Consider the following 20,921-nt stretch of genomic DNA (forward strand, 5'->3'; position numbering starts at 1 on the left):
AGCCAGGGCTGGCCAAAAGGAGAACTCACTCACCTGCTTTGTCTGGTTTTTTTTTTTTATTTCTTCTGTTGTTTTTTGTCCTTCCAAGGGACTTGCCGGCGACGTTGTTTGAATATCCTAAAGAAGTTTTAAATGGGGTGCCTTGGGGCATGGTGTGACTCTGTGGTGTAATGCGCAGTGGCTTGGCTACTGCATTGATTTGCCTTGGTCTCCAACATAGCTGAAAAGCGTAAAAAAAAACAAAAACAAAAACAAAAAACCCCCAAATGTACAAACCAGTGATGGCTCCCCACTGTGTCCAGGCTCCACTTTCAGATTTCTAACTGTGAATGCAGTGCAGCTCTTCTAGTGGGCGATGGCAGTACGTCTAGTTTCTTCTGTTGTGCCCGTTATCCTGGCATTGGTGCATGTAAGGAAGCTTATAGCATAGAAAGCTGTATTGCTGGTAGAGCTGAGGAACCAAAATGTAGCTAGGTGGGGCAATACAGATGCTGTTGGTAATGCCAGGACAGTTGTATGCAAGCCTTGGTTTCTTGGTTTGAGTTAGCATCTTTGGCAAGAATTATGCCAGGTGACGGAGGCCCACGGGAAGGAAAGCAGCAGAGGATTTGTTGGAAGATGAGGCATTTTAGTTGTGCTTTTCTCCCAGACCAGCTTCTTTCTCTCTGCAGGGGCAGGAAAGCTGGTATAACAAGCATGACATCAGATTGTGAAAAGTATTTCTTTGGAAATGTGGACGTACCTTCCACAAAGACTGTTTTTATGCGGTAAAACTATAGTGTTTGGTCATTCCCTCCATCCCCATCTCTCTAATGGTTTCCAAAAATAATACTGTAGCACTTTTTCTGTAAGAAGGACTATTGTAGAAATATTGTGAGGTTCTGAGTGCAGAGTTCCCCTAAAATCAAGGCAAGCGTACGATGTGAGCATTGTCTGTTCTTTAAATACAGGTCGCTATCGTTGAGTATCAGTGAAAATTTAGAGTTAAAATGCATCAGCCCGAAGCAGCAGATATTGGAAACAAGACACTATGGAGTACTTAAAGATATACTTTATTTTGTCTTCCCCATGCCTACGTCAACTTCCTTCAGAAATTTTTTTGTGTGTGCTTTTCCCCTCTCCTGGTCCCTCCACCCGTTATTTCTTTACTGGATTCATCCTTCTCATTTTGTAACCAGTGATTTAATTTTATGTCCCCTTCTTAAAAACAAAGCTCAAATACAGAAGTAGTAAGCTTTAAAATACAAATTCATTCATCACTCATCCACTGCTGCAACAATATGTAAATAGATCGTGTTAAATGTAGGTAACTGGTGTGTAATCTCTTAGAATTATAATTGGACTACTTACTATTACTCTGTTCAACCCAGGTTGAAACCATACACAAAAGGTAACAGTCTTAAAGTATGATTTCTTCCTTCTAATTTTTCTCCCTTTTTTCTCTCTCCAATTTTCAGGCATGGAAGAGGAGATGGTTTGTGCTTCGCAGCGGCCGTTTAACGGGGGATCCAGATGTATTGGAATACTACAAAAATGACCATGCCAAGAAGCCTATCCGTATTATTGACTTAAATTTGTGTCAACAAGTGGATGCTGGATTAACGTTCAACAAAAAAGAGTTTGAAAACAGTTATATTTTTGATATCAACACTATAGACCGAGTTTTCTATTTGGTAGCAGACAGCGAGGAGGAGATGAATAAGTGGGTTCGATGTATCTGTGATATCTGTGGGTTCAACCCTACAGATGAGGGTAAGTTCTGTTGTTTTTTCTGAGAAAGTGCGATGCTTACATGCGAAGAGTTTCAAAGAGTTTCAAAGATCAGATTACTATCTTTAGCTGGCATATGTTTTAAAACTTGTATGCATTGGCCATGAAACTTCCTTGTTACTCTGAAAAAAAAGTAACCAGAACAGAGGGAGATATTAAGAATTTGTTACAAATTAAGTGTGCTTAGAACTTGGATGATGCTCTTCTGTTTTGCATGAGGTTAGGTCTTGAGAGTATAGGAAAAATCTTTACGTAAAATCATGCAAAACAGAAGATCATCATAATCATCAAAGGAATCCCATTTGGTATAAAAATGTACGGTTATGCAAGCAGGATCAGGTTTCTAATATTATCCTTTCTCCGTCTGCTTTGCAACTTGGAAAAAAAAAAAAATCACCCCCACTGGTCAAAACAAACAAAAAATAACTTGCAGTTCTCCACTATCCAGCTCTAATCCTACCAAAATAGACATTGTGTGAAAGCAGCTTGTAGGAAACAGGATGGTGTGTTTAATTCCTACAAATACCTTGTGGCCATTGCTTGTCCTGTATCCATCCTTATTTATTTACTTATTATTCCTGCATTCCTTGTGGAGATTAGTGGGTTGCATGACTTGCTGTAGCTCTGCGCACAGTCCCAAGAAAAGATTAAATAGGAGAGGTAAGAGGGTTATAAATAAAGCGTGCCTGACTGAAGGGGCTAGAATTAAATCCCTGTTTTTTACAGGATTGCGGATTGAGGGACGTGGGGAAAAAAGGGCTTGCATCTCTTCTACTCCAGCCAAGTCTTCAAAAATGACGGGAAATATTGTTGCTTTCTGAAAAGCGTCCCTTTTCTTTCTCCTTATTGCAGTTTTGAACTAAAACTTTGTCACGAAAACTTCGTCTATGAATTACCACTCCAATAGCAAATTCAGTGAAGGGTACTTGTTTTGACAGTTCCAGCATGTTTTTATGATATCCTGAACATAACCGAGACCACCCACAGCACGTTTCTAAGAGCAATTGCCATGTGATTCAGTATTCAGTCTGCCAGGCATCCGTTACCTACGGGAGAGAGGGAGGCAGGTGGTTGCTTCTCAGTGGATAATACACCGGTGCGCCAGTGCAGCCGTGGGCAGGAGGCGCCCGGAAAATCACTGATTCTGGGGACACACCAGGAACCTGGGAAGTAAGGAGGAAATGTGAGAGCGCAAAGGAGCATATGTCCATTGCGTGGAACAGAGAGGTAGGGTCCCCTCAAAGCCAGAGGACTTTCCTTGCTGAGAGCTGGTGTATTACTAATCCTTAATTTTCTGTTGATGTTACATCTTCTGATGAACTGAAGATGAAACATGCTATGAGTGCGGAGAGAACTAACTATGCCTTCACTGGCTGTTTGGACCAAAACTGGTTTTTGCTTGAGTCAATTGTATCAGTAACTTATCCCCATTATAGTCTCATTGCATGTTTCATCTTTGGCATTTTAGTTTTGTCTGAATTATCCCAATACCTTTACTTTACATAACTGAGAGTTGACAGTACTGTCTGTTTTATGGGTTTGGTCATGTCTTGCAATGCGTTGAGGAAGAGTTAAAAAAGGAAAATGGGAAAATCAGTTGCCGAGTGTCTGTTTATTGCCAAGTTCTTATTTTTACAAGATAAATCTTCCTACTAATGGAAGAGGAAGTCATAAATGTACTTTATAAAATCTGTGTTTACTTTGAGAAGTTGAAGAATAGGCAAAGTTCACTGCAGACAATAAAAAAGCACTATTATTTTAGTATGGAACTAAACAAAAAGAGTTTGCATGGGGTGTAACCAACCTTCCCTTTAGCCTATGGAAGTGGAAGATAGTTTTCTTTGAAGCTGGACAAAATGTCTCTTTGGTTAAGGGTCTTGTTATGAGCGGACTGTCATTGGCATCCCTTGCTCGGTCAGGGACTGGGGGCACCACTGGCCTATTGCTCCTGCTGCTGTTCGTTTGGAAGCCCAGTCCAATTGCCTCCTTGGATTTGCAAATAGAAAACTTATGAGATGGTAGTGGTTAGTGCCATTAGAAAACAAATACGGAGTTGTTGTTTTGGTGTTGGGAGGAATGAGGGAGAAAGGGTTAATCATAACTGTGGAGAGACCAAAAAAAAAAAGGTCACTTCAGACTAGATCCTTCCATACTTAGTGTAAGTCTCAGAAATTCCTGTGCTGTGAAGTTTGTATTTTCTTTTATTTCTTTTCTTAAAAATGAGTATTCACGGTAATTTCTAACTATCTAATGCTTGTTGTGACCTTCCAATTAGAAATTGATTTATACACATGAAATCTGTTCATTCTGGAGATCTGCAATGTTACATTTGTATTTGGACTGAGTAGATAAATTTATATTCTTTAGTCATATTTACAAGCCATTGAGTCTGCAGCTTTCTGATTGCGTCATACTATAGTGTAATCTGTAATGATTACATCGCAGTTACATTATATGGCTTTTTATAGGGACTTTTAAGGAAGGGTTTACAAACTTACAACAAGACGGAAACATGAAGGCAATTTTTTTTTTTTTAAATAAGCTAAATAATTCTTCTACTTTTGCAAAGAAATTTCTGGGTACTCTTTATGTTTTCTTCAGCTAATGCTTCTTGTTTTCAAATGGAAGCTGTAAAATGTTTGTTTCTGTAGCATCTTTCTTTTTAAAATGCATGTGCAAAGGTGGTGGGAGCTACACCTGAGCATGGGTTTTAGGTTTACCCCCGAGTTTCATACTGCACTTCTAACATTCATATTTTCTCTGTAGGGTCATAATAGAATAAGTCATTTAGAGGTTAAAATATAACTATAAGAAAGAATGTGTTGCCAGCATTTTGTGCGCTTTGAACTCCGGTGAGAGACGTTCTGGGATGGAGAGACTAAATGGGCATGGGAAATGACTATTCTCTGCCTGTTTATTGCCTCAGCCGAAATACTGTGGCCTGAGCTTCCAGAAGGATGAGGATAAATGTTTAAAGAATGGTAGAAATAGAGGAAATGGATTTTTAAAAGTGATCGATGAGGAGAAAAGTTGAAGGATTTGTTTTTCCTGGGAAGAAAATACTGAGGGAAGGGCTGACTTTCAAAGTATAAAAAGCTGTGATAAGAGGACATGGATCAGTTGTTATCTGAAGAGAGAAGTAATTTGTTTCTCTTTCAGTGAGCGATGTAACGATAAAGAAGAGCCTTCTAAGGCTATTTAAGCACAGGCTGTGAAAGCCCTTCCCTAGAATTCGGTAGACATCTGTGATGAATGTTTTATACGTGATCCAGCTCCATGTTTCTGTAATTTAGTGAATTGCGTGCTTGGCAGAGCAGTGGTAGGAGGAAATAATCTTACTATATGCAAACATGTTACTTGCATGTATTCATTTAAATAAAGATAGCAATAACAAAGTAAACCAGAAGAAATAACAAAGTAAAGGAGAAAAAAAAAAGAAAAGGGAAGAACAAGACGTTGAAATCTACAATTACATTTACACAAATAATTACATCTGGTAAAGAGAGTTTCTGTCATCATAAGGACCATACTTTGAAAGAGCTACCGCTTGCTTCACACGCAGCGCTTTCAAAGTTCGCAGTATTTCTGTCCAGGCAGCTGCTATCTGGTGTGCGCTTCTCATGCCTTCTGAATTTTATCAGTAGAATTATTTTCAGATACCCATTTTTTAAAATTATGTTCTGATAATACATGCGCTGCAGGTTGCTCATAGCTTATCAATACCATAGGGTGACAGGGTGCAATATCAATGATCCTGACCCTGTGTATTCTCTCTAACGCTGCGTGGTCAGGCATCACTGCTCCTACGCTGTGTTGGAGATCTCCGTATGAGATCAGCATACCCCTGTGCTGCCTGTAACACAAGCAGGGAACAGAAAACAGGCTCTGCCACTAAGAACTTACTATCTTCAGTAAGAGCCATCAACAGAAGAGCAGAGGCATGGGAAGAGGTGAAAGCAAATAAAGTGGTTTTGACCATTGTGACAGATAAATGGTCTTAGTGCTTCAGCTGTTGGACTGTTGTTGAACTCTGGGATTTTGGGGAAGAAATTTTCAGGGCGTCTTTGATAAATAAATAGTGGACATTAGAGGTCTTTAGGGTGCCCTTCCTGCATGAAGGGTCTGCCTGTAAGAAGTAAAAAAATGTTCTCCTTTGACAGCTTTAGCAAGTGGATGATAGAGGCTGGCACACTTGGCAAATCAAAATCACCATCTCAATAACATATGATGAATATTAAAGACCTTGGTTATGAAAGGGCTCAAAAGTGAGGAGAAGTAGCATGAGCTTTTAGATGAAGGAAGGGAGGCTCTGGAGGAGCACAGAGAGAAGTGCAGTGACAGAGTAATAAGCTTAAAAAAAGCCTTTGCAACCAAGTTGCGCCATAGAGATAATGCACTTAATGACAAGTTGAGATTTTTTTGTATCTCGTGGATATGGTTAACTAGAAAGAAAGTCAGGTCAGAGATGACATGCCAGGGGGATGAGTGACTGGTGACCTAGAGTGCAATAAAGAATAACATGAAAAGACCGAGTTAAGCATTAGGAGAGAGACCCTCCGGATAAGGACTGTGGGTCTGTTGTCTTAGAAGTGAGGCAGTAGGTTTAGAGGGAATAGTGGCACAAGGGCATCTCCTTTTGTGGAGGCTTTTTTGGTTGGTAGCTTTGAAGAAGTAAAGGTGGGGGATAATGGCCACTGAGATGTACAAACATGATTTTTTTTTTTTTTTTTTTTTTTTGAGGGTGGAATTGCTGAGAGGAGGGTGAGGATAGGCTGTGAAGGAGGCTGTCAGAGTTGCAAGATTTCATCTGGCAAAATTGCAGAGGAATAATAAAATTAGAAGAAGCGGGACCGGAGAAGGACCTGGGATTTGGCATAGCCCGTTTGGTAGAGCTGATAGCTGGTGGCTAAAGAGCTGAGTAAAGGGAGGCAAAGCTGAGATAATTGTTGCCCCTTATCCAAAGGAGAAAGAGAAGACAGCAGAGAAGACTGAAGATGTCTTCAACTTCAGATGTTGTGGTTAAAGGATAGGTGGCTAAGTGAGATGATGAACAGCCACAAAATCTGCAACAGTAGGTCTTCCCTTACAAGTATGTGAGGAAAAAACATATGTATTAAAAAGATATAATTTACTATCAGGAGTGTGGTCAGAATCTTAATCTTGAGTGTTTGGGGTTATTATCTTAAGCTGCCAGCTGCATGTGACAAAAATTCATATGGAAAGTGTTTCTACTCTTCCTTGAGGAAAAATAAACTGCATCTAATATGCCTAGGTAATTAACTTAATTTTCCCTGGTTCCTGCTGGACACCTTTTGTGGCATTAACATCACCTGATGGGTTGCTAGGAGAAGGGGACTGCAAGAGGATGGGTTGGCAAACTGTTCTGCAGATTGCTCGTTCTCCAGTCGCGAGGTGCTGCGAGGCAGTACGCGGAGCGCTGAAAACCCCTCTGAAGCACGGGGGTGCCGCCGGTGCCAGGCAGCGTGCTGCAGCCCCAGCTGGGTAAACGCACCATGTGGCTGGAGCAGCCTGCTCTGCCGAGGAGAGCTCTGGGCCTTTCTAGTGACAAAAAAAAAAAAAAAAAAAGCCCCAAATGTTTTAATGTGGTGGGCTGCACTGCTTCTCTTCACAAGCACCTACAGAAGTCGCTCTGTAACAGGACTCCCTGATTATTTTTCCTGCGTCACCCAGCCTGTGTACCATCTGAAAATGGAGAGAACAGGCTACAGATGTTTCTTTTTTTTTTCTTCCCCTTTTGAATGAAGAGTCTTCAAAAGAAAATTGCAGGTGGAGAAGGGGAAGAAATTCTGAGTGGAAATACTTTTGGTATTTTCAGATTTTAAATGGGTAACCAAAAGTGCAGCTTAAAATTACACATGAACTGCAGATAGTAAGTACTAAATTTTCAGCGTGAGCTCTGAAAGCCGGAAACTTCAGCATGTGCTGGGAACTTGGGACAGTCAGGCCTGTTTCTGGTTCGGATGCAGGAGGCAGGGTTGTCCTGAGCATAATATACAACAAGCAACTGCTGAATTCTTTGTTGGTGTTCTTTAAACAGGGTATCATGTTTATCTTCAGAAAAAGAGAGATACTTTGAGATTACATTAAACTAAGAAAACAAACTTACGAAATGCACAGGAACTTTTTATTAAAGTATTTAAAAGTATTTTCTCTGGGTATAGCAGAAAGGTTCAGAATTGAGGCTCGCTGCATAAACTTCATACTGATTGTAAGCTGATCATTTATGCTGAAAACCAAACCCAGGCTAACGTGTCCCTGCGTCTTCTGGGCTGGATCTGGCTCACATCTATCGAGTTAAGTATGCGAACAGAGCAAGTGCTTGTTTGTCTGGGCCCGTCAGCGTACACATGCTTGCGCTCTGTGCGTGCGTGTGCACAGATGTGGCCCTTCGATTCCAGGATCTTTCACTTGAGACCACGTAGAAGCTGACACTAGAGGAAACTCCAGCAGTTTATTTGAGGATGTATCTCATTACATTACGCAGCACAGAGAATGACCAGACTTAATTTAAAAAACAGAAAAAAGGAAAAAAAAAAAGTCCGTTTAAGGATTAAAGCGAAGGATTTTTTTTTATTATGGCTCCCACTCTTGTACGTGTAAATTTTTGTTCACGGCTATTACTCTAATATTTTTTTGGCCATTGACTGTTTTAATGATAACATCTGCATTATAGTAAATGGATTGAATGAAACATCTTGGAAGAATAGTAGAATCATGCGATTGCGTATCTGTTGCTGATTCACTGTTACAATGGGAAAATCCCATTTCTATTTTAGTCTTTCTGCCTACGATCTGCAAAGAATGCATTTTGTTACTTTGATTGCAATTTTGACATTTAAAGAAATGCTTGCTCTAATGAGGCTTCTGTGTTCTGTTCACTATGAGAACATTTCAAGTATTTACATAATTAGCATATTAAGAGACTATATATCATAATGTAGAAAACAATTTAGGTTTTGCTCTCATTAAAAAAAAAAAAACCAAACACAAAACCAACCCTAAATGCAAACTCCCACACTAAAACTTCTAGATTATTCATAAAGCACAGATATAGGAACATGTGGAATAAAGAAGCTTTATATAGTTAAAGAAAGAAATTTTATATAGTTAAGAAGAAAGAGAGGGGTGCCTTTTATTATTCTTGTTCTTTTTACCTCATTAATTTTATGATTGTTTTATTAGTGAGGCAAATACAAAAATGGTTATGAGGAAAAAAGTATAAATTCTAGCAAAGATGATGCCTGTAACTGCTCTTAAAAAACCAAGTGAGAAAAGATAAAACTCTTGCCCTGTTTTGAGAAAGCTGCTTGTTCTAGCTGTACTGAATGCAGGAATTATAAAAACAAAATAGGATTCTTGTTACACTCATTTGCATGTTAAATATTCTGGATGTTTTTCCAGCTCCCAGTTATTTCAAAGCAGTCCGAGTGTCTGAGCTCTGGGAACAAACCAAATGACTTACAACGCTCTTTGGTGTGCAGATGACCCCTTCCCTAAAAATCTGCCAGTCCAAAGTGGAGCAAGTTGATGATTGTACTCTTTGAAATCATAATAGGCTGCTGGGAGAGACTCTTTCCTTCATATCAGCTTCTGAAGTACGTGGCTAAAGAGATTGAGAGGGTGCAGATAGGCAAACAGCATTCATTTGCTCAGTGATTAAAGTCGTTAACATTACTGTTTTCTTCATAGTCAAATTTGAAATAGCTTAAATGCGTAAAGCAAATAAGAAGTAGCCCAGCAGTGAAGTGCTTTTGCCTAAGTTCGCTTGCTCTTTAAATCGGGCATTAGCCTATACTATGTAACACGTATAAAATGCCTGTATGAGGATGAATTTCAGATCAGAAAGTTGATATTTTAATAGTTTACTGCTCTATCCACTGCAAAAAAAAAAAAAAAAAAAAAATCCCAACCAAACCACACAAAAAAACCCACAAAGAGAGCTGTAGGAGGACTTGGGGATTTTGTCAAGTGGTATCTATGTCAAAATAAATAAGGCAGCTCATCACAAGGAAAGTATCCCTAACGATCCATTAACATTAATGGGTTCCAAATCCTTGCTCAGAGAAGAGATGATGAACCTTCTGGACAGTTGGACAGTGTCACCTTTAATACTCAGTAACAATCAAAAGGCAAAGGGCTAGGATAGGAACAGAATGAATTATTGTTATGTCTTTGTAAATCAATAAGTGTGTCCCAGACTTTTTTTGCGCATTTTATGCAATAGTTAGTTTTCCTTCTCAGGAAGGAATTAGTAGAGCTAGGAGAGGTGAGGGTGAAGGGAAATCAGATCTGCAATGAAATGGCTTCTGTACCAAAAAGAATTAAGCGGCACCAACTCAGTAAAGCTGTGACAAAGTTGTGTAAAGTTGGGAATGGGGATTATGAATAGGAGGCAGTTGTTCACTGTTTCTCTGAAGATGGGAGCTGAAGGATATCAAGTGAAACTATCAGGCAGCAGGTTTAAAATAAAAGGAAGTGTTTTTTCATGCCACACATCATAAGGTGTGGAGCTCAATCCACAGGATGGTAGTAGAGGTCAAAAATATAAATGTACTCGAAAGGGGTAGGACAAATTCAGAGAAAAGTGTGTCAGAGGCTGGTCAGCATAGGCTGTGGATGCAGCCCCTGCACTGGGGAGCCCCGAAGGTGTAGAGCCCCAGAAGCTGGGGGGAGTATGGCAGGATTGCCTTGCTGCTTGTGCTCAGTCCGTCTGCAACAGGCCACTATCGGAGATGGCATCGTGGGCTTTGGAGACTGCAGATCTGAGCCAGTGTATTTAGCCTAATGGTCTTCACCAGCTTCCAAGTTATAGCCAGCCTTTAACTTCTTTTTCTCGTGCACATACACTTTTTTCTTACTCCCCCAAGAAAGTAACTCTTTATTTCTCCAAACTTGGCAGATACATTGGTCCTCTTTCAAGCTTCTTGATTTTATTTTTCCCTGGAAAGTTACCCTTAAGCCTTGTTACTCTTCCTGGGAATGCTAGTGCATGGTTTGTTTAAATCATCAGCCTCACGTAGGCATGCAACTTACCTGTTGAGCTCTCCTGACTACCTGAGGTCTAATTGACACACCCATCTTCCCTGGAAGCTGCAGGGATGTCCTGTTTGATTTCTTTTTTTCCCCTTGTGTGAACTTGGCACCAAGCTGATCTAATGACGTGAAGGTCGTGTGTAGTCAGGGACAAGGAACAGGGGTGGGGATTGTGGTACACCGAAGCCCTTGAGGATCTTCTCTGTAAGTGTGGCCAAAGAACGATAATGTATCTGGCAGGAAACCTTTTTTCTCTGCTCTTACTTGTGCATAAATTTACTTGCATTCCTCAGTTCTGGAGGGGACAGGACAGAGAGCTACTTTGTCCTTTCTCCCACTAACTCTCCCAGGAGCAAGAAATACATGCCTGGTAGGTCAATTCAGGCACGTCTCTGTTCCTGCTATTGAACCCCAACATCAGGGGAATGAAGAAATATCAGTACGCGCCTCAAATAGGCTCCTTCAAGCTCTTGAAATTCCTAAATAATAGAAAATTGTTCATATTTTAATATTTTAGCATGTAGTAAAGAAACCATTTTATTTTTGTGTGTGTGTGTATGATCACTGGGTGCAGTCTGGTTTTGCCTTTGTTCTGCCAACTAGTTTGATGGATAGGTCAGGCACAACCTTTTATAAAAACTTTTTTTTTAGGTTATCCTACCTTTTCAGGTAGGTTGAGTTGAGGAATTTTCATACACCTAGACTTCTTCCACCCACATGGGTGTGGTGGGATTTAATTTCTGTGTGCCATGGGAGTTCAAAGCAAGTACTGCTGTTCCTATTTCCACGTCTAAATCACTTACACCTAGTGTACACAGAACTGAAAGCAGGAGGGCTATGTTCTGGTCTGCTCATCTGGTTCTTCCCAGGATAGTGCTGGGAAGCAGAAGCTGGATGAAGTTACTTTGTAGTGCGTAGCTGGCCTGTAAGCCTAACAGGAGCAGTCTGCATTGGATAATAATATGTTCACTTAAACAATGCTAATAATCAGCGTCCATTCTTGGGATGTGCAAATTGGAATGTACAATTAGTTGCAAGTACAAGGGAGCCTTGATAATTGAGGAACAATTTGCGTAATTATGTTGTTCTTAGTCAATGTATCATTAAAACAATGAAAAAGTTAAATGATTGTTTAATGTTTGACAGTGTCAATATTTTCCAGTCTCCTGGATAATTTAATAGTCAGGATACATGTATTTGGAAGGAAAAAAGAAGTTACTCTAGAATATACATGAATAGGAAGTGGATAAGAATTATAAAGACAAGGTTATTTAAAAAAAAAAAACAACAAAACAACACCTCCTCTCTCCCCCCTCCCAAAAAAACCCAAACCAAACAATAACAACAAACCACAACTACTTCATTTATTGCACTAAAATAAAAAGCTGAGATATGTAACGAGGGGGCTTAGTGGAACATGGTACCTATTATACCTCTGCATTATTTTTATAGTCGTAAGAGATTTTCCATTGCAAAAGCAGTCTTTTTCCTGTTGCTTTTCAGATACTGAGAGAGGCCAGTTCTTGACTGGTGACTAATCTCAAATGTTGAAGTGACCTTGGTCAAAAAGGGATGAATACATGCAAGTGCTGACTCAGGTTACCATGTTCAAGTAATAACCTATGGGCCTTTGTCTGCTCTTGATTAAAACAACAGATTTGTGTTCTTAGTTGTCTTACTGCAGCTGTCAGCATCTTTGTCCTTTCTGTGACCAGAAAACAGGTTAAATAAGTCATTATATAAGGCATAACCTCTGTTTCCAAGGCATACTTAAGAAACTGATTACAGTTTGAAAAAATACAAAGATATTATAAAGGTTTATATATAAATATAAATACTCTGAAACAAATGTTAATATCCAGATGTTCTTATGTCCACTGATTTTACAATTTTGAATTAAAACCCCCGACTTTTCTCATCCTCCGTTAATAAATTTTTTTGGTAGTGTTGTAAGACTATTTCTTCATTGTGAGAAGAATGCTTTGCTTCTATGTTTGCAGATGCTGTGAAGCCACCGGTCAGTTCCTTACAACCATCTGCTGAGTTACCCTTGCCCATCAACACTTCACCGCCTTCCATGCAAGCAGAATCTTCCCTACCTCCTCCTTACCAGCTTATTAACATCCCCCCACTGGAGTCTTCCTCTGGTCAAGAAGATCCTCAAGACTACCTACTGCTAATAAACTGTCAAAGTAAAAAACCTGAACCTATGAGGTACGTAACATTTTTGTCTTAATACACTTATTTGTGTTACAGGCCAAGAACGTTTGTGCTAAAAGTACTTTTTTTTTATTGCCGAGTCATTGAACATTTGGATGCCCATAATCTGCAGGGGGAAGCTGCCTGTAACTTTGGCTTCCTTCCTTTCTATGCTCGAACTTTTTGCAGCAACAGTAAGTTGTTTGATCAGCGCTAGACCCATATTGCATTCTTCAAAAGTGTGGATGGCAATTGCCAATATGAAGCATCAGATAAATGCAGTGATCCAAGCATTTCATTGTAGCTTGGAGTGATGCATGGCACAGAGCAGAGAAGTACCCTTTCTTTAGCCACAGTCTGGTGTGTTTAGTCCAGTCTAGGACTAGAAGAAGCTGGAGAAATTTAGCCTTTCTCCCATCTGGTATTTGGTGCCCCAGTTTTGCCAGTTAAAGCTTTCATGGAAGGGATTCAGTAAAACATGCTGATATTTATTATCACCTGCCAGGTTAGCACATCACTGAATATAGCAATCCTCAAATGGTATTTGTTGACTATTGCTAACATGGTTCAATCTCTCAAGCAAGAGTAAAAGGTAATTACTTTATGATAACTAAGAATGCAGGAGACTTAAATCACTCAGTTTCTGTATCCTGAATTTTAACTTTATCCAAACAACAGATATTTAAAAACAAGCTCAAGTAAGCCTTATTTCTTACTGAATAAAGAGTACCCACACAGTCAGTTCTTGAGAGAAGTGTGCAATAGGAAATTTTAAGGAAAGAATTGAGAACTTCTACTGAATTAAATATATATTTATTTTTCCAACTGCTACTTCTAATTTAAATAGATGTACAGCACCTCCTGCATAGGAAGATATGATATTTATGGTAGCTATCTGGGAAATACCGCTATGGTTTTTCAGAACGGATCATGGTGGCCATCCCTGGAGCAGGCTGCCCAGGGACTTAGTGGGATCTTCGTCCTCCAAGATTTAAAAATAAAACCAACCACAAACGAACTTGACTGGACAAGTTCCTAAGGAGCTTCACCTGACTTTGAAGTTGGCTTTGCTTAGAGGTATTGGAAGAGCTGGACCAGATAATCTCCAGAGGTCCCTTCCAACCTTGTGTATTCTGTGGGAGAACCTTATAAATCTCTCTGGCAAGCTTCTTTTCTGCAGTGATTTAAAATAAAATCTGCTGGGGTATTTCCAGAAAAATAAACAAAACGTCATATTCTTTTTGTGATTGCAGACAAGTACATGGAAGGCTGAGGAAAGCTTCCTTTGAAAGTGTTTTCATGAGTATTTCACATACTCCCTTAGGGCCATACCTTTTAGTGGCGGTGCCTTCTTCAACACCTTGATGCTCTGCCAGTTTTACCTGTGCCATGTGCTCTCCGCTCCCTTGGCATTTTTATCTTGCTCTGTTGTGCCTGAGGAGTTTCCTGCTCCGTTTACTGATGATTACATGGTAGAAAAGGATCCACCCTTTACAATCTTTCTTATAAAACGGAGGAATGAACCTACAGTTCCCCCAGAGTATGGAATGTGCAGGCTACGGGCGGCACGGCGTGCCCCAAAGCTTCCTGCAAGAGAAGGGGAAACCCGGTGTCTGCTTTCTCAGTGTTAAAGGTTTCAGTGTTTAGTGATGTTTAGAAGCTGATGATGTCTGAGAGGTATGTCACCGTTCCTGCCAAAAGCTATCAAAAAAGCCATTTCCAGAACAGCTTGGCAGAGAAATCGTGACTTTTCGTTTCAGCGCCCTGGCTCATCAGAAATGTGTCTGAGTGCCCGTTTGCTTCTGCAAGGGATGGGCCACAGAGCGGGTTTCTAACACCACCACATGAAGCATGTTTTCAGGAATGGTCAAGGTTGGGATGTGTAATTGACTTTCTGACCTGACTTCCACAGTTGTGTGACGTGTGGGTTAAGTAGAGGGAGTAAAGTCTGAGGAGACCATAAAAGTGGACACAAAACACGGCAAGGTATAGAGTCCGTGAATAGCCTGCAAAATTTCTTGAGGAAGACGCTGGTGACACAGGAGAGAAGGTATTTAGGTGTTGGGGAAGGCAGAAGGTCCAATGGAGATAAAATGCTGAGGGAACTGAGAAAGAACTGAACAAAGTCTTTGGGAGTGTAGAGATTGTTGAAATAAATGATGTTTTTATAGGAATATTTGAAGACAGTGAAACATTGGCATTGTTAGAAATTATATGGGCTTAGTGTATTATATTTAAATTCACTAAAGAGCTGTGTCCTTTTATTAAGAAGGTTGTAATAATGAAAATACACAATAATAGTTATGCTGGAGTTTCAGTTCCACCTAAAAGGACCGCTTACGTTTCATGTCTGGTACAGTAAGTATCCTGCTGGATTTGGGTCGGAGTATAGAGGATATAGACCTTTTCCTATGGAATTAGAGCTTTGTGTATCTGCGTAGCTTGTTACTAAGATGATCAGTTAGAGCGCACGCTGTGCACTACCCCAATCCACATCCTTACAGGTGAAGAAAAAATAAAATGGCTGCCTCATTTTCCTATTAATTTCCAGACTTGGAACAATTTATCTGTGTATTTAATACAACCTTTTTTCCTTAGTGTAAAATGCAGAGCTTAATAGATGTAATTAAATAGGCAGGTATTGTTACTTGAACGGTTTCTTTCTATGACCTTTTCCCTTTAGACTTTAAAGTTGCCAATATGCAGAGGGAACATTTTCTGTTCTAATTTTGCATGTTACTTTATAGGTAATCTGGGAACCACTGAGTTTTATTTCAAAGCTTTGGGGTTCTTTTCCAGGTGAGGTGGGTAACTGTGAAACACAGAGGAAGTATCCGAGCTGCCTCTTTGAAATTTTTAAGAATTGTGGTGTTTCAGATCTAACAAATAATTTTGAAATGCTTCATTATGGTATCATGCAATGCACCACGAACTGTTGTGAGAATACCTTGGACACAGCACTTGCAGCTGCGATAATCATGCTGTATTTTGTCTAAATAGTTTTATGCTCTGATCACTGTTGACTTCAGAAAGAGCATTGTTCAACTGCAGCATTTAGTGAGATTTTAAGGTTCGTATTTGGATCCTAAATAAGAAAATGCAGCCGAAGACTGTTTCCAAAACCCTTATTGTTCTGGCTCATTCGAGAGGTACATTGAAATACTAAACACTGTCTTCCTCATCTTTCCTATGTTTATGAACCAGCCAAGGGTCACCCTTTCTCTCAGAAGAAGGGCAGGAATACCTGCTATTAGAAGATTTTGAAAGTAAAAAGATTCCACTGCAGTGAGTGAACAGTAGCCATTCTTGGAACGCGTGTGAGAAATTAATTACAGAGCCATTAACTTGCCTGAAAATATTGTTTGTTTGAGATGCATATTGCATGGTGTTCTGTGAGTTTTAACAGAAAAACTATGTAACTTTGGCTTCCATTTTCTGGAAATAGAGCTGGCTTATTATTTATTTATTTATTTATCTATCCACATTTTTACTATGCTTGCTGTTTCTGTCCCAGACTGCTGGCACACAAGAGCAGTTTTGCTGCCGCTTTGTTCACAGTATTCTGTTTAATCGGTCATATCGATTCCTGCAGATGGGAAAAGAATCAACTCGAAAGGATGAGTTTTCAAACCAGACCGAATACAGCATATTCAAAAATGGGATGATTACCCCTCAGACTAAAATACTTTTAAAAATTTTTGCCTGGGTCTCTGTCAACAAGTAGTTTTTAGTACGTGGAGGCAGGCAGGCTTTTTACTGGGCTCCCCCTGCCTCAATACCCCATCTCTTCTCTGTCCATCTAAATGTCCAGTCCTTGTAGCTCAGCAGGCTGTACAGTTATCTCTTCTTGGTATGTGGAGAGAGGCGTCCAGCCCTAGCACTGAGTAAGGAGTAGTTTGGCCACTTAGCCTAATTTGCAGATATGTGATCCCCACATGTGATAACACTGAATTCATGTCAGACATCCTCTGCTTTATAAATAGAGTGAGGAGTTTTCATTGTGTTATATCCAACTTTGCCATTATTTTAAACTGAGGTGTAAAAAATCATTAATACTTATCTTAATAACCAGTTGCTAATGGAATATTTAAGCCAACTGATGTTTTTGTTGAGCTGTTCTGAAGTGCATAGGAAAAATTAAAATTTTCAGGTAACTTTCTTAAGTGCAGAAGTCATCAAGCATCCTGCATCTGAAATACTTTTTACAAAAAAAAAAAAAAAAAAAAAAAAAAAAAAGCAGGGGTAAAGTCTGTCCCTGAATTCTAGTCCTAACCTAAATTTCCTTGAGATAACATGAATCAACTATGCATTGTAGATTTTCAAAACTGTACATGGTTTTCTTACCGTGATCAGTGGTTAATACTGATTTTTGAAAACTAGTTAAACTTTAGAGGCTGAATTCCCTGTCTTCATTTTGGCATAAACTGCTTTCTTGGCCCGTGTTTCAGACTGTCTTCAAACTTTTGATCTGGCAAAATCAGGTTGGTTAGAACCCATTCGTATTTTGAAAACTATTTCAATAGACTAAGAAGTTGATTCCAAAAGATTACTTTTAAAAACGTGAAGTAAATCAGAAATGCCCGCTTATGGTGAGAAATGTAAGTTGTTGCCATCAGCTGAGCAAATGACAGGCCTGGCTGCCTCATGTGTTATGGTTTTTGAAAGTCTTCTGTTTTCACAAGTGCTTGTGGTCAAGAAGGAAGAAGCAGCATTTACTTAGACCCAGAAAAACTCCTACACTTAAAAATGATAGCATTTGTTGCTGACATATGATGGGTAATCCTTGAGCACTGGCATCGTACATGTGCTGTTGTTGCATTTTGAGCTTTGGTTATATACTCCTGCATGCTTTTGTAAGATAAATGTAGTGTTTATATTTTATTTCTGTAGTTTTGGAATTTTTTTCATTTTGAAGTATATCCTAGTGAACTGGACCTAACAATTTTGGTTCTACAATTGATTGTCAGTGTCCAGCTTCTCTCGACTGCCCACTTTATTTTTATAGCATATAAAATACAGATCACAATCCTTGCCATGCTTGCTCATGTAAAGCACACGTGACTTTTGCTGGGACTTTGGTCCGCATGAATACCACAGAACTAGAAGAGCACGTCTAGAAAGTGAGGAACTCCTGAATGAATCCTTTGAGTAGAGAACAAGGGCTGCAGCAGGGGCTAAGCTCAGACTGTTACTAGTCACACAGTATGTTCACAATTTACTATGCACTCTGTAACCTCGTGTAGTTCCTTCAGTCCTATGTGCTCTATTTTTTGCAAGTGTGTTAAACTTCCAGTGGTTCATTAGTGAATTTTTGAAGCTCTGAGACAAAGGAAGCAAACTGTTAGCAAACAAGAGATACATTTTTGATGGTCAGCATTGTAAGGAATATAGGAAGTTTCACTTTCTTGGTTGTGACAAGGATAAATACTTAATGAGAACATTCTCTTCTTTTTGGGAGTCTATTAACCTAAATGCAGATAAATGTTCAGAGTCACCTAGAAACCAATTCCGACCGGTGAGACAGAACTTAAATCTATGTTTAAAACAGTAAACAGAGCAAAATTAGTGTACTTTTTCTAATGAAAAAACCCCACACCAAAAAACTTAAGAAGAAGCTAATAGAAAAAGGTGATACCATTAAAGCCGGAGAAGAACTCTCATAAGCCGCTCGGACTGATGGAAGATTGTATCTTTGCTATTAAACAGAACAAAAACCAGTTGGTTAGGTGGACGACATTTTTCTTGACTGCAGATGTCCAGTCTAAGCTAATCACGTCGGTTCCCTTGATAGCTGGCAGAGAGGCACTTTGGGAGTGTGATTCATCGGGTTTAGATGGATATCTAAGAAGAACGGATTGTGTTTCACGCAGTCTCCATTTCTCCAATGACTGCAGAGGAAACCCAAATGAATAGCTAAACTGGATTCCTTTCTCCTCAGGTTACCAGAACCCCAGGAGATAAATCCAGCTGCCCTCTAAGAAAGAAAGTTTTTTGCGATCTTATCGACAAATTGAAATTGGAATAATAAATTCTGGTTGTGATCACTTTGAGGTAGAGGGCCTCTTAAAAAATGCTTCTTGTGGTAGTCATGCTGTTGATTTTTATTATTTTATTCCTCAGAAGTTTTGTAAACAGCATGATCCAGTTGTTTAATAGAGCTTAGTAAGAGTAGTGTAGCAGCTATTCATCGATACACATGCATGCTGAAATATTTACATACGTATGTATAATTTAACACAATGGTATGGTACTGTGGTTATGAAAATAGTAAATATCATGGTGTGATTGATCAAAAAGTGTATGGACTGCATTAACTCCACCTGTGTTAGTATTTTGCCATTGTTTTGACTTTCATTTAAGCAAGGAGTCAGACTGATAACAGAATTTCTCTGTCTGGAGCAAGGTAACTGAGGAGGTTTACAAAAAAAAAAAACCCCACAACAAAACAAAACCCAAACAAAAAACCAACAACAACAAAAAAAGATTGCAATGTGTTTACTTTCCATGTAAGCTTACTGGTACTGATTAGTACCAGTATTAATGAGTGCTATTCTCATAAAAGATGGAATTTCCAAAGAAATCAAAGATAAACTACTGTGCATTTTTATCTAACAACACTGCCTTAACTTGCATTCAAGACAAAAGCACTCTGCTGCACATACATCCTATGGATTATTTTTTTTTTCCCCAAAGAGCATGCTATCTTCCTCCTATTTCTGTTCTTATCTATTACTTCTTTCTTATGTATTTATGTATTTTGAACCAGTTTTATATGGTCAGTAGATAACACCCGTAAGTGCATGCCTAAAGTTAAAAGCAGTCGTATTTTTTCCTCCAATGTCTTTTTCATACTGATTAGAACTAGCAAGTACTGTAAAGCCAAGGATTGAGTGTATTAATTTTACTTTTAACGGTGCCATTAAAGTACTGCTAGTTTGCAGCATGGGTTTAAAAAAACAAACAAACAAAACAAAACCAAAACAAACCCCCCCACCACCACCACAATAAAAAAATCCCCCAGCCCCCAAACAAACTCTGCTCCAAATTGGCATCGTGGAAAGAATTTGCTTTATGAAGCATCAACTTGTTGTTTAACTGCTGCTAAAGCTCCACACTTGTGTTATCTGTTTCACATGCATGGATTTGTATGTATGTAGTTACTTAGGATCCTTCTTAAGTACTACTGTTTGTTTAATAATTGAGTTCCTGCATTTCATTTAAAAAAAAAAAAAAATTGAAAGAGACTGTTAGACTTTTCAGTTGTTTACGTTTTAAATGTTGTGTTTATTATTTGTAATGTTTGTTTTTCTTTATATGTTCATCAACATTTTAATCTTACAATCTTACGTGTAGATCTCATGCTGACTCGGCAAAATCCAGCTCTTCTGAAACAGACTGCAATGATAACGTGCCCTCCCACAAAAATCCTGCTCCATCAGCGAGCAAGCATGCTGTGAATGGCTTTTTTCAGCAGCAAGGTGTCTATGACTCCCCACCTTCTCGTACTGGGCTGACGCTGGCAGACTGCAGCCTTTATAACCTGCCTAGGAGTTACTCACAGGATGTTTTACCGAAGGCAGCGTCTCCATCTGGGACTGATGCAGAAGGAGAGCAACATGTTTTCAATACCCCGTCAGCAACATCTTCATTAGACGCACAGATGAGACACATCTCCATTAGCTACGACATTCCCCCCACACCTGGAGGTACTTATCAGATTCCACGAACTTTTCCAGAAGGAACGTTGTCTCAGACTTCAAAACTGGAGACTATTCCAGATATTCCTCCACCTCGGCCACCAAAACCTCACCACGCTGCGGATCGATCTCCTGTGGAAACATGTAGCATTACTCGCACTGCTTCAGACACTGATAATAGTTATTGCATCCCTACAGCAG

The 20,921-nt window shown here is 39.4% G+C and overlaps 1 protein-coding gene across 1 annotated transcript in view; it reads left to right on the forward strand.

Annotated features, from left to right (window-relative positions):
* The first annotated feature begins 1,463 nt into the window (after window positions 1-1,463).
* Window positions 1,464-20,921, forward strand: part of GAB1 (GRB2-associated binding protein 1) — a 43,043-nt gene continuing 23,585 nt past the window's right edge. Inside the window, 3 exon segments of the mRNA XM_009574258.1 lie at window positions 1,464-1,752; window positions 12,825-13,038; window positions 20,377-20,921. The exon segment at window positions 20,377-20,921 is cut by the window's right edge and continues 57 nt beyond it. Of these exon segments, the coding sequence (XP_009572553.1) occupies window positions 1,695-1,752; window positions 12,825-13,038; window positions 20,377-20,921 (817 nt within the window). The 5' untranslated portion in view covers window positions 1,464-1,694.

Source organism: Fulmarus glacialis, unplaced genomic scaffold, assembly GCF_000690835.1.
Source record: "Fulmarus glacialis isolate BGI_N327 unplaced genomic scaffold, ASM69083v1 scaffold12273, whole genome shotgun sequence".
NCBI classification, from domain to species: Eukaryota; Metazoa; Chordata; class Aves; order Procellariiformes; family Procellariidae; genus Fulmarus; species Fulmarus glacialis.